This window comes from Panthera leo, chromosome B4 (assembly GCF_018350215.1).
Source record: "Panthera leo isolate Ple1 chromosome B4, P.leo_Ple1_pat1.1, whole genome shotgun sequence".
NCBI lineage: Eukaryota > Metazoa > Chordata > Mammalia > Carnivora > Felidae > Panthera > Panthera leo.
Genome location: NC_056685.1, coordinates 48,099,487 through 48,113,134, shown reverse-complemented (window position 1 = coordinate 48,113,134; position 13,648 = coordinate 48,099,487). Strand labels below are relative to the sequence as shown.

Genomic DNA, 13,648 nt, shown 5'->3' with positions numbered 1-13,648 from the left:
CTTTGTAAAAAGATACTAGAAGATAGAAGCCTTTTTTTTTTTTTTTTTTTGACAGATCCTGCCGCAGGTTTATTTGTACAAATAGCACAGGAGGACACCAGCCCCATGCAGATAGAAGCCCAGGGGTCACACCAGTCCTTCTACCCTCACACTGGCAGATGGAAACCTCTACACTGGTGCCTTTGTGGGGGCCTGGGCACCTTTGGGAGCCTGAGCCTGAGCTGCAGCAGGCTCAGGAGTTGCAGCTGCAGCCTGGGCCTTGGTTTGAGCCTTGGCCTTGGCCTTTGGCCGGCAGAGCCTGAGACCCTTGGCAATGCGGGCACGAGCACGTTTCCCGAGCTTGGGGTGAGCGATGTAGGCAAGTCGATTGAGCTTGCGGCTGCCACCCTTTGGGATCTTGGGCTTGACCTCCTTGGGCTTGACAAGGACCTTGATAGCCTCGGCACGTGCACTCATGGCCTTGGCGTTGTTGGCCTGCATCTTCTTCAGGCCCTTCTTGTTGTGCTTCTTGGCAAAGCGCATGTTCCTCAGGAACTTGGGGTCTACCCCCTTAAGAGATTCGTATCTTTGTGACTGGGGCTTCTTGATGCCATTTTTGTGCCATTTCCGTGACTGGTTGTGCGTGGTGTGGTTCTTGGACTTGGCCATATCTGCACCAAAGCCCGCGGCTCCCGAAGCGCCTTGGACCGGAAAAGTAGAAGATAGAAGACTTTGATAGAAGAAGTAGAGAAACAGGGCATGATTGAAGGAATGCCAGGAAAATTGGTGTGTGAGTCTCATGTCTTCTGTGTATGGGACTCTGTGACCTTGGAAAACCCTATCTTTAAATTTCAGTTCATTGAGGGCAATACAATAATTCACAGGATTTTTTGAGACCCCAAGCTGATAATACGTATGAGGTAAAGTGTGTCATTGCTTTTGTTTTTTAACAGAATACTACGCTGCCGTCTCTGGATAACAGCTATTTCTCCAATCGTCTGAACTTTTAAAAAAGGAGAGACTTCCTTCGGAGTCTTAAAAGAATTAGCATGGGAGGCCTCACACGTGAGATTAGAGAAGTATTTGAAATAACTATTTTAAAATATAGATTTGGGGAGCACCTGGGTGGCTCAGTCAGTTAAGCATCGGACTCTTAGTTCCAGCTCAGGTCATGATCTCACGGTTCCTTGAGTTCAAACCCCACATCGGGTTCTGTACTGACAGTGTGGAGCCTGCTTGGGATTCTTTCTCCCTCCCTCTCTGTCTCAAAAAAAAAATAAAATTAAATAAATAAATAAATAAATAAATAATAAAATGTAGGTTTTATTGTTGCTCAGGCATGGTGAAGCCAACAGACCAGGAGACAATTGACATTGAAAAGATAGTTTGTTATGGTTTCCGAGAGGGGGGAACATGCCATACCATGGGGAAGGACCAGGGCTGGTCAGGAGGCAGAGGGACCAAGGGGAAAATATAGGCAATAGCCTTTATTGTGCTTTGTGTGGGAAGGAACAGTCAAGGCCAGGTAAGCAGGCTTAAGATTGGCTGCTTTGAATAATGTCATCTGTCCCTAGCTGTCCGGAATCTGGTCCTGAGGTGATGAGAGCAGGTGAATGGTGGATCAGAGTGTGAGAGCCCAGTGAGAGCTCAGTTAAAGCAGGTTTGGGAGGGTATGGTCTCTGGCTTGGTTGGTTTGCATATGAAAGACAGCCCTGGGTGAGTTGTTCACCATCTCTGCGAATTAGCTAGCCTTATGAGGAGCAGTCTCTCCAGGGTCAGCAAGGCCCCAGACGTCACATCAAAACATCAGAAGCACATGGTTAACACAATACTCTAACATTCATCTGTCATAGGACTCCTCTCCCAACTCACCTAGTTTGGTCCTGCTACAAGGGAAGGCATGTTGTTTTCTTTCAGGCCCCTGTTTATACATGTTTACCTTGAGTGGATGGGGGCAGGGTGGGTGCTAAGTGGTGTATTGTGAGGGAGCAGTTTATTGATTCATAGTCTCATCCAGCTATTTAAATACTTACTAACCAAGTATAAGTGTGCCAAGCAAAATTGCTTCCTAAGAGAGAAAAGTTAGCTGTACAATAGGGACGTTTCAGTTATAGTAACAACAGGTAGCAGGGAGGCCATCAGACTGACTGTAGGTCATGGCCAGGAGAGGGAGGAGAAGGAGAAGGACAGGAGACTGGCAATAAACCAAGAAGTCTCAATGTTAGGGGAAGAGTAGCCACAAAGAAAAATAGTCTGCCGCAAAAGGGAAGAGGCTCATCATGGACAAACTATTTCACAATGCGTTTGGAACCAGCCCTATTTATTTATTTTACCTTTCTGAAAGTATCTGGTTTTCTAAGCAAAGGAAAATAAAACAGGGAGTGCGATGTATCTGACCCATGCTCCTAATTACAGTACTTTTACATTTCTAGAGCTTAGAAAAAGGAAGAACTTAATTAAAAACCTGTTTTGAGTTTTGAACCTTTGGAGAAAAAGTACTCTAGAAATCAAACAAATGAATTTTAAAATTCTACCCCTGTAAATTTGAAGGGGAGTCCCCACCCTTCAAATCATTTCCACGATAGCCCAGTGTCTCCCTCTTTTCTTTCCATTCTGTCATTGCTTCCATGGGCTTGACAATGAAACGTCTGAGTTACACCAGGAGTGAAGGTAAGGAGGGGACAGTGAAGGGCGAAGGAGTTAAGTTACTTCTATAGGTTATGAAAAGTGTGGAATCCAAACTTGAATGCTTCATTATCCAAACAGTTAGTTACACTAGTCTTTTTTTTAACTGAAGAACAATTGACATAAAATATTGTGTTAGTTTTAGGTATATGGCATAATGATTTGATCTTTATATACATTATGGTCACTGCAAGAAGTCTAGTTATCATTTGTCACCATAAAGAGTTATTACAATATTATTAACTGCATTCCCTGTGCTATACCTTACATCCCATATCTTACTTATTTTATAACTGAAAGACTGTACCTCGTAATCTCCTTCATCTACCTTGTCTCCCAATCTACTCCATCCTTTATATGTAGGTAAGTGAAATTGAATGGTATTTGTTTTTCTGTCTATTTCACTTATGTAATTAATACTCGTTAGGTCCAACCATGCTGTTGTAAATGGCAATATTTCTTTCTTTTTCATGGCTGAGTAATATTCCATTTTATATATATCACATCTTCTTTATGCATTTACCTACCAATGGACACTTGGGTTGCTTCCATATCATGGCTATTGCAAATAATGCTGCAGTGAATATAGGGGTTCATTTGTCTTTTCAAATTAGTGTTTTGGTTTTCTTCGGATTAATACCTAAAAGTGGAATTGCTAGATTGTATGGTAGTTCTATTTTTAATTTTTTGAGGAACCTCCATACTGTTTTCCTTAGTGACCACACCAATTCACATTCCCACTGACAGTGCAAGAGCATTCTTTTTTCTCCACATCCTCATCCACATCCACTTGTTATTTTGGTTCCACTAAGTCTTAATAGCAGGATACAATTCTACATTAAGCCCACTGGTCTTAATATGGGAACATATGGTGTTAGCCTAGGCTTGAGGAAGAAAAAAATAGAAAAGATCTGACATAATTCTAGCAGTGGTGACGTAAGAATTTTGAAATTAAAAAACATGTTGTGTTAGAGGTTCTGTTTCCCAAGAAGAAGACTCTGAGACTAAATTTCCTTGTAGGAAGTTTATTGGAGAGTACCCTAGGGACCTGTGGGGAAATGAGGAATGTAGGATTGGGCAGAAGGAAAAGTTGGGCTATGACACAGTCACAACAAGGGCTCAGATTAACTCATGGGCATATTTAGTGCTGGGATGTACTTGCAGAGTTGTCTAAAACTGGAGAGTGCGGCCAGGCCTTTATACCCTCACAGTGATCGTTTGATGCAGGCTGCACACAGGAAAGGTGTGTGATCACAGGAAAGGCAGCTCACCTTAGCAGAGGGAAATCTCTGTGTTGGAGGTCGGTGAGTGGGATTCAGCTAAGAGCTGAATCGATACAACCAGCAGCTGGGGGGGTCATGGTCTGAATGTTTGTGTGTCCCCAAAATGCATTTACTAAATCATAATGCCTAATATGATGTTAGTAGGAGATGGGGGGTCTTTGAGAAGTGATTAGGTCAGGACAGTGAAGCCCTCATGAACGGGATGAGTGTTTTATAAAAGAGACTCCAGAGAGATTCCTTCCTTTTCTCCCATGTGAAAATACAATTAGAAGTCTGCAACCCAGAAAAGGGGCCTCACGCGACCATGACGGCTCCCTGATCTTGAACTTACAGTCTACAGAACTGTGAGAAATAAATTTCACTTGTTTATAAGTCACTCAGTCTGTGATATTTTATTATGACATCCCAAACAGACTAAGACATAGGTGAAGAGTGTGTCTGATCTAAAGAAGTTGGGGGTGATCTCTGTGGCTCACCATAGTATCTACTGTAGCAGATGGAACAGTGTTTTCTTTCAGATTACCATAATCACTGAACCAATGCAATGCAAAAGAATGGATTTATTTATCAAATAAAATACGTAGTACCTTCACTGAATCAGGGTTGGGGCAGAACATATGACCATGTTGTCTTCACTAAAAGGATTGGAGTAGGCTTCCAGTGGCAGTACAACATGATCACTCACTCATTCATCCCTTCATCAAATATTGATTGAGTACCTCTACCATGACATGAAGATGGACCAGAAAACAGATGAGACACCCAAAGCACAATGTTAACTTCACCTCTTCCCATCCTCACCATCTGGTTCCCCAGATGGGTTACAGGACACACCCGAAGTTCACTGGGAATTTGAGAGGTGGTCTGAATTTCTAATATACTTAGTAGATATTCAAATATTTTGATGATGGTGGTCATAATGCATATCAGCAAAGAGAAAGTGAAAACTCGAACAGTAATTAGTGACTGTGCAAAAATTGATGTTAGGCTTAACTCTAAATTGTGACCGTGATGCTTATTTGTACCAACTAAATTCTGTGCACCCAATCATATTTCTTGCTACATATCTTCCTTTTTTATCCAAAGTTGATAGTACCTTATCTTGCTATCTCCAAGTGCCGCTTGGCACTTGGAGTGCCGCTCACTTCCTCTGGCACATCAACCTTCTTGCTAATAATTACCACCCAGTAGTCCATCCTTTATTGCTTTCCTACAAACTCATGGCCTCTGTCTTTACTCCTTCCTCTATCTTCACCTCATCCTAGGGTGTTGCTCCAGGTCACTGGATGGGGCAGACATTGAATCAGGTGGAGTTATAGTATCAAGGCTGAGTACAAAGGAGTGTGGTCAGGGAAGGAAGTATCTGGAGGGAAGTGGTATACACTGAACAGTATATCGAAAGTTTTGGCGCTGTCCTGAAATCTCTACACTCTACATCAGGATCATAAGAATCTCACTGCTCCCAAAGGGCACTCCCCCACACTTTGGCAAATATACCACAGAAAGAGTAACCCTCACTCCACCACACTTCGGCAACGATGCCACAGAATGAAGGTAGGAAATAATTACTTGTGATCTAATTCCTTAGACCTGCAGCCTCTCTTGGACTGACTCATTCTGTTCACGCCACATGCTTCTTTCCTTTCACACCACAAATGATATGCCAGGGCTGGAGATGGAAGAAGCTAGTCAGTCAATAAAGGGAAATATTAGGTGTTCACAGCAGGCAGGTTGTTTGTGGTAAGGTACGTATTTACATGACTGTGAAATGCAAGAATGGTAGTGACCAATAATGTGATGTTGATGTGTAAGGTGAGGGCCAAGGGTCAAAGAACCACTGCTCCCTTGGGGTCAGCTCGTGTTTGGGAAAGAATGGTAGCCAGTGAGGTTAAGGCTGGATATAATTATGGAAGCCACACCAAGTGTTAAAATGGCAATTTACTTAGGGCTACAGTTTTAGAACTGTCATCAGCTTATGACCTTCTAGTTCTCCTTCCACCTTCTTATTTTCCAATTTGCTAAATTATAGAATATTCAAGTTCATCAGGGTTTCCTGAAGGAGAAATTCACCATTTTCCAATCTGTGTGATTTTAAGTATATATTAGTATCTTAGCATAACAATTTCTGAAAAGCTCAAGTCACGAAACACAATTTCCACATAGTTCTCAAATGTCTGTTTTTAAGCACAATGTTTTCAATTCCCAGTAAGAGATAGACATTTTAAGAATAAACTTAAAAGGACTTTGTCGCTAGATGACTAATGAGTCAATGAGGAAAGCTGTGATAACCATCGAGCAGGATCTGAAAAGAGATGCATTTGGAATAGGCCATATATCAGTTACAGTTATTAGTCACCAAAAACAACAGAACCCAAACCACAGCAAAGGCTGTTGTGTTTGTGGAGCTAATATTAATTTCTCACGCACTTCTAAGAATTCTTGACCGCGATTCTGTAAAGGACACATCCCTTAAACAGATACTAAGAAATCCATCAAGATAAAAGATTTCATTTTTTTCTCCCTCTAGAGAGATCAAGCCTCTAAGGTCGGAGAGAAGTGGCCATAGTTGTAGGAAAGAGAAAAAATTTTAAGTGAATGGGAAATCTAAGGAAAAAGTCACTTCTCTAAGCAACTATCTTTTCCATCTGTTATTTCTCTGCTCTGCACTTAAGAGACTATTATGAGGTTTCATTTCTTTAAGGCATCTCGTCTTTTATCATCTGTCATAGTAAAATGATTGTCCATAAGAGGAGAAAGGTATGGAGTACTGTTCGTCACAAAGAGGACTGTCAAAGGATCTGCCTCTTTAGACATGAAGATTTAGATTTTAAAATAATGGCATCCAGAAAAAAGTGACTCTTAGGATTCCAAATGCCATACATCTCTTCAAAATTGACCCAACGTGTTGAAGAAAATTAACTAACGGACGTAGGAGCACCTGCACTTTCCAGCGTCCATTTATTGTACAACTGGTCTAATTCATACTAATGGAAGGAGCAGGGACAGTGTGGCCCTACCATTAGGAAAGCTGAAACAGTTCCGACTTCTCCATTAAGTTTAGCACATCCCCCTGGGAATGTGACTGTCTTATTTTCCCATTCCCATCACTTTCCCACTCCATTAACATGTGAAATTGAGTTAATTTTAACTTTCTATCTCCTCACAAATACATAGCAAAGATAAAATGAAGTGAGGAATGGAAAGCACTCTGAGATGTAAAAACACACACTGATTTTGGCCTGGACCCAGAAACTCCTCTGAACAAGCGCTCTACACACACACACACACACACACACATACACACACGTCCCTGATGCTGAAACACTTCAGCCTCAATGGCTAAGAAAGGGAGAGAGCTGTGCAATCCTCCAACACACAGTTAATCTAATTGGTAGACTTGGCTCTGTGAGTTTATGGTCAAGGGTGTGCAGACTGAAATGTCTCCACATTTATTTTCCCAGCCCAGAAGAGCCAAGAATGGAATCTCCTCATCTGTAGGTGCCGTCCGACAGCACAGGCATACGTGGTTCGAATGTACTTCTGTCATGGGCACAGGAGGACATCTGACTTCTCCAAGTCTCAATTTCCTCCACACAAAATAAGGGGATGAAGGAAATGACTGTAAAGGTTCTTTTCAACTCCGACATTTTGGGTTTTGAAAATTGAAGGAAAAGGAGGGCAGAACTGACTAGCTCACGTCCTGGGCGCCAGGCCAGACATTCTACCTCCCCATTGTCTCCTCATAATGAAAATAACTTTGGTTCAGTTAAGGCCAACACAGCCTACATCTCCCACTGGTTTGTAAATCAGCCATTAGACTCAACTCAAAAGCGGCTGATTCTATTTCTGTCTGGCTTTCAGTGCCAAAGCTCAACCCCCAGTTTGTTTGGTTTTAATAAATTTATTCTGTTGTTGCGGACATTGTGTAAAATGGAAAAAACAAGTCTAGACTGGTTTGAGTTCAGGAAGTTTGGGCAGGGTCTCTTTATTAAAAATAAACATCCTCCCTCTTTCTTCCTTTTCACTCTTTTCTCACAAATCTGCTCCCCAAAGCCCTCAGAATCTGGGGCTCCACTATCTGATTATTGCCCCAGATCCTTGAAGAACATTTCAACCCCTTCATGAATAATATCACCAACAATACAAGGAATTCTTTTTTTTTTAGCGTTTATTTACTTTTGAGACAGAGAGAGACAGAGCGTGAATAGGGGAGGGGCAGAGAGAGAGGGAGACACAGAATCTGAAACAGGCTCCAGGCTTTGAGCTGTCAGCACAGAGTCCGACGCGGGGCTGGAACTCACGGACTGCGAGATCACGACCTGAGCCAAAGTCGGACGCTTAACCGACTGAGCCACCCAGGCGCCCCAATACAAGGAATTCTTAACAAGCTAACAATAATACAATTTGGACACGATAAAAGATGAATTATCTGAACCCTGGTAGGATCTTTTATCTTCCGTTTATAAAAGTTAGCACATGAATCCCAGTGAGGGAGACCCATTTTTATCTGCATCTTGCAGTCTATTTTTTGGCACTCACTGCCCTTCTAGCTTTAATTAAGGATGGTGGTCTTCATCACTTCCTGTTCCAACAGGGCACTCAATTCTGTAACGCGAGCCAGGATTGAGATTGCTTTCAGTTCTCTCTTTTCCACCTTTTAGAGATTTTCCTTTCCTCTTGAATCTGCCTCTTCCTTTTCTCCTCAGGAGATTATGTGAAGTGCTATTAAAATATAGGGGTTTGTGATCAGTGAAGTTCACAAGGGACTTGCCAAAGAAACCACACTAATAATTATTTCTAGTTCTTCATTTGAAACAAATATCTGGAAGAGCCTGGTGGAAGGCAATGTATCATGACAGTTAGGCACATGGGCTCTGGGGTCAGACAGTCTGATTCTACAACTTATTAACTGTGTGAACTTCTCCAAGTTTCTTAATTCCTCTGTGTCTCCTACAGCGCAAACTGGGAATAATAACAGCACTAACCTTGTAGGTTTATTGTGAAGATCAGATGAAATGGCACAAATTAAGGACTTGGAACATCACTTGGCAACAGAGTGAGCATCAATTACTATCCCTGAGGAATATCCCAAAGGGGGCAGACGCACACTTCACAAGCTTTCTTTGTTTTTCCTTTTCTCTTCTAGTTTGTACTAAGGTACCAACTATTTCTACACAGAATATCTGCTGCGCCTTCCCTAGTTGGAAGCCTGTCATTAGCCACCAAGGGCCCTACTCAGATGGGTCTCTCTAGAGGTCCCCTTGGGCCTCTGGGCAACCTGAGTGCATGATACTGGCCTTAACCAATACAGCATTGATCACATCTTATTGCCACTATTAATTTACTAACTTTCCTTTAAAAGCATATAGCATACACAGAAAATTGAAACATAGTTTAGAGATCTCTGGGATACATCCAAAAACCTGTTTTCTACATTTCTTTCCACCACCATGTCTATGGTAATCTGAAAATGTACGAGCGTAGAACAGTGACAAGTCAGAAAGAGAATCCACAGAATTTGTCTTTTTAGTTTAGAAAACTAGCTTGGTTGTCTCCAAGAATAAATTTTTGGAACCTCTAGATTTTCTCCTCTTAAAAACTTCAAAACCATATATATATGTATATATATATATATATATGTGTGTATATATATGTATGTGTGTATATATATGTATATATATGTGTATATACATATATATACACACATATATATGTGTGTGTGTGTATGTATATATATATATACACACACCCCACACACACAAGAAGACCATACAAATTAGCCCCTGCTGAACAAATAAACTTTTTGGAATTTATCTATTTACCTAAAAAGCTTTTGGAAAATTATACATATAAATTAGACATTTTACTGATGGAAAATTAAATCAGGGATGTGGGAAGAAGTGTTGAAGTATGATATAAGAAAACTCTTTTTTTTTTTTTTTTTTTTTTTTTAGTGAATGGTGTGTGGCACCTGGGTGGCTCATTCGGTTAAGCGTCAGACTCTTGATTTTGTCTCAGGTCATTATCTCACAGTTCGTGGGTTTGAGCCCTGTGTCAGGCTCCACACTGTCAGCACAGAGCCTGCTTGCGATTTTCTCTCTCCTCCTTTCTCTCTCTGCCCCTCTCCTGCTTGTGTGCACACTTTTTCTCTTTCAAAATGAATAAACTTTTTAAAAAAGTTTGTGAATAAGAAAGAAAAAAAGAACAGTGAAGGCAAAAACAAACAAACAAAAAAGATGAAAACCAAAAACCAATAAAGAACCTGGAGCTTTTCCCATGTGAAATGAGGAGACATAAAATGTGGGCCTCCTCCTTTCCAATAGCCACCTAGCTATTAGCTACCTACCGATCTATCTATCTTTCTATCTATTTCTCTCTCTTTCTCTGGTTCCCATGTGCAATGGCTCTAAGAATGGCCACAGAAGCTCCAGAAGATAGGTAACATAAACTGTGCAACCAATTCAGATTAACCAACTCAACAGATATTCAAAGGGAGCCTGGAGTGATGGAAACCAAATCTGAGTTTTAGTCTCAACTCCAGCATTCACTGGTTCCATCTTTGAGCAGGTTAACCTTTTTAAACCCGAAATGGGTGTAACATACATACCTGGAAAGGTTTTTATGAAAATTAGAAATAATGTAGGTGAAATATCTAGAATATAATTGGTACTTGATATATAATAGATATTATTATTCTTATCGTTACTATTATTTTAAAAAATCTCTACACCCAATGTGGGGCTCAAAACCATGACTGCGAGATCAAAAGTCATATGCTCTATCCATTGAGCCAACCAGTAGCCCTTATTATCATTATTATTATAAAGTACATAAAGCAATATAAGTAAAACATGGTTATTACTCTCAGAAGGGTTTAAAAGGACTAAACTCAGAAAAAAATTCAGAAAAACTTCTTGAAAATATTGGAGAAAAGAGAGAAAAATGCTTAAAGATGTTAAAGGCTGCAAAATTTACCTCCTAAAACAAACATACTACAATGACTGGGCATTTTTATTAGGAAATAGATTTTGCTCAGTTAGTCTCAGGCCAAATAAATACTGTATCAGTGGTGACACATGACATGGGAATTGAGCTGGTCCAAAAGAAACAAGCAGGATTTAAGTAGACAGAGAGGAAAGCATTCTAAAATAGGGGAGTGGTGTGGGGCAAAGGGACACAGTTGTCTGAGATAATCCTGAGCCTTTAAACACCTACTTCCCAGAGCCAGTGGAAGAAACTTCTGACAACCCTACTTTATTCAGAGCTACATTCGGGGCCTTTTTTAACATTCTTGTATCCTAGGCTCAGAGACCTGCAGCTAATCTCTTAACTTCTTGGTACATTTTCCATGTACAGCCTGGAACTCTACCTTAGGACCCAACATTTAACGTTGTTCCTCTGGTGCTATCTCTTGCTCCCCTTTCCTTGATAGTAATTTGAACTTGGCCCTTACATAGTGTCTTTTTCTGGTCCCTCCAGATGATTACTCAGCCTGATCCCATGAGGCTATTACAGCCCAAATTAATGCCAAGTACTTGGTCCCTAGAGAGGGAATGGAAAAAGACATGGAAAATACAAAATATTTGTAAATTAATTTGACTGAGGGAGAGCATTTGGGAAGACGAGTGGTTAAAAACGTTGGCAAAATCTTTTGCAAATTGTAGAGTTCTTTCCACACTGCCTCTCTCATAAAACACTTTGTGTTTGCCAAATTATATTAGCTGAGCAGGCCCATGGTCCACCAAAGGCTAAGTGACAGACTGAAACTTTGGGTCTGATGTTATGTCAGGTCACTGAACTAGGCAGCCAAAGTCAGCATCTCCAGAGTGGGAAGGGCTTTCTCTTGTCTTCTTAAAGGGGAGTATTTATGGCCATATTCATGTTTTTTACAACAAACCCAATTGTAAGCCATCATTTAAAAAGTGATTTAGCAATATTTTTAGTGTGACTTGGTCAAATAACAAATATGTATCGATCGCCTACTCTGAGCAAATCATCCCAATGAACTTGTGTGTTTAAACTCTCTCTCTATAACTCTATTTTGTTGATATTGTGCAATACATTTATTGTTTGGTTTTATTATTATAACTCATGAAGGAGTTAGGAAATAGTAAGCAAAAAAAAAAAAAAAAAAAAAAGACTCATCTCCTTCCTCCATCCCTGAGTACAAAGCAGCTCATTTTATGGAGGAAGACAGGTGGGAACCCATTTAGGGAAAGGTATATTTTCATTTACTTTGAAAAATACACGTGTTTTATTTGAATGGGCTCTTGACTCCCAAATTTGCATTTCCGGCTCAGATCAGACACTGAACACCAACCACATGCTCTACATCTCTATCTAGATATCACAAAAACATCTCAATTCATTCTCATTTCTCCCTAAAACTGTGAACTGCTCCAGATCAGCAACAATTGTATAATCTAGAAACAAAGGCGTGCATCTTTGACGCACGCCTTTGCCTCTACATTTATTGGTTCAACATTACCTTCTAAGTAACTTCTATGTCCCTCCTCCTTTCCCTCTTTCCAACGGCATCTTATATTAAGCTACCATCACCCAGCACTGAGTTTCTACAATGGTCTTCCAAATAGATCTTCCTGAATTAATTCTTGACCCTTCTCAATCTATTCTCTATACGGCAGCCAGACTCATGTTTTTAAAACAGTATTTTATTATGTCTTCCTTCTCCTTCTTAAACTTCTTCAGTGGTTTTCAATTAGTTTTAAGATTTAAAAGTGTTAGGGGCGCCTGGGTGGCTCAGTCGGTTAAGCGTCCGACTTCGGCTCAGGTCATGATCTCTCGGTTTGTGAGTTCACTCTCGGTTTGTGAGTTCGAGCCCCACGTCAGGCTCTGTGCTGACAGCTCAGAGCCTGGAGCCTGCCTCAGATTCTGTGTCTCCCCATCTCCCTGTCTCTCGGCCCCTCCTCTGCTCATACTCTGTCTCTGTCTCTCAATAATATGTAAACATTAAAAAAAATTTTTTTAAATGTTAGACCTTTGGCATTTTCACATGGTCCTGCCTAATTCCCAAGACTTATGTCTTTTTTTTCCAGTTTTATTGAGGCGTGACAGACAAATAAAATTTGTATTTATTTAGGCTGTACAATGTGTTTTTAATGTGTGCAAAATAATGACTTAAATATGCATTGTGAAATGATTACCATAGTCAATTAACTCATCCATCCCCTAACATAGCTACATTTGGGTGTGCGTGTGTGCAAGGAGAACACCTAAGATCTTATGCCTTCGGATGCACAAAGCCTCATTCCACCTTACAATGTATATAGTTACTGTAGTTCAGTTTTTCTCTTCCTATTTTTACTGCCCCTTTTATTTATTTATTCTTCAAATTGCAGACCAAACATTCTTATTCAAGAAATTTTTCCTAACCTCTTAAATCAACCTCTAGATCCATTGTCATGTAGTTTCTTAACTTGAAATACTTTTCCTTCATAACATTTATTGAAGTTTATAATTACGCATTTTTTGTGATTCTCTCATTCAATAAGACTGTGTGTTCCACAGGATGGAGATATATCCATCTTGCTCATTCGCATAGCACCACGCTGTGATAAACAAGTGTTGGGAGTAGATGGGGGTGGGCTGGTCCAAGGGAACATTCAAATATAAGTAAGTGAGGGTGCCTGGGGGGGCTCAATAGGTTAAGGGTCCCACTCTTGATTTCGGCTCAGGTCATG

General features: G+C 40.6%; 1 protein-coding gene across 1 annotated transcript; it reads right to left on the bottom strand.

Annotated features, from left to right (window-relative positions):
* Positions 1-56: 56 nt before the first annotated feature.
* LOC122224288 (60S ribosomal protein L29-like) lies at positions 57-718 on the bottom strand. The gene has a single exon (XM_042945896.1). The coding sequence runs from the start codon at positions 646-648 to the stop codon at positions 169-171; it is 480 nt and encodes a 159-aa protein (XP_042801830.1). The 5' UTR covers positions 649-718; the 3' UTR covers positions 57-168.
* Positions 719-13,648: the final 12,930 nt, after the last annotated feature.

Excerpts from the sequence above, each read along its gene's own strand:
- LOC122224288 (XM_042945896.1), bottom strand. The coding sequence starts at position 648 with ATGGCCAAGTCCAAGAACCACACCACGCACAACCAGTCACGGAAATGG.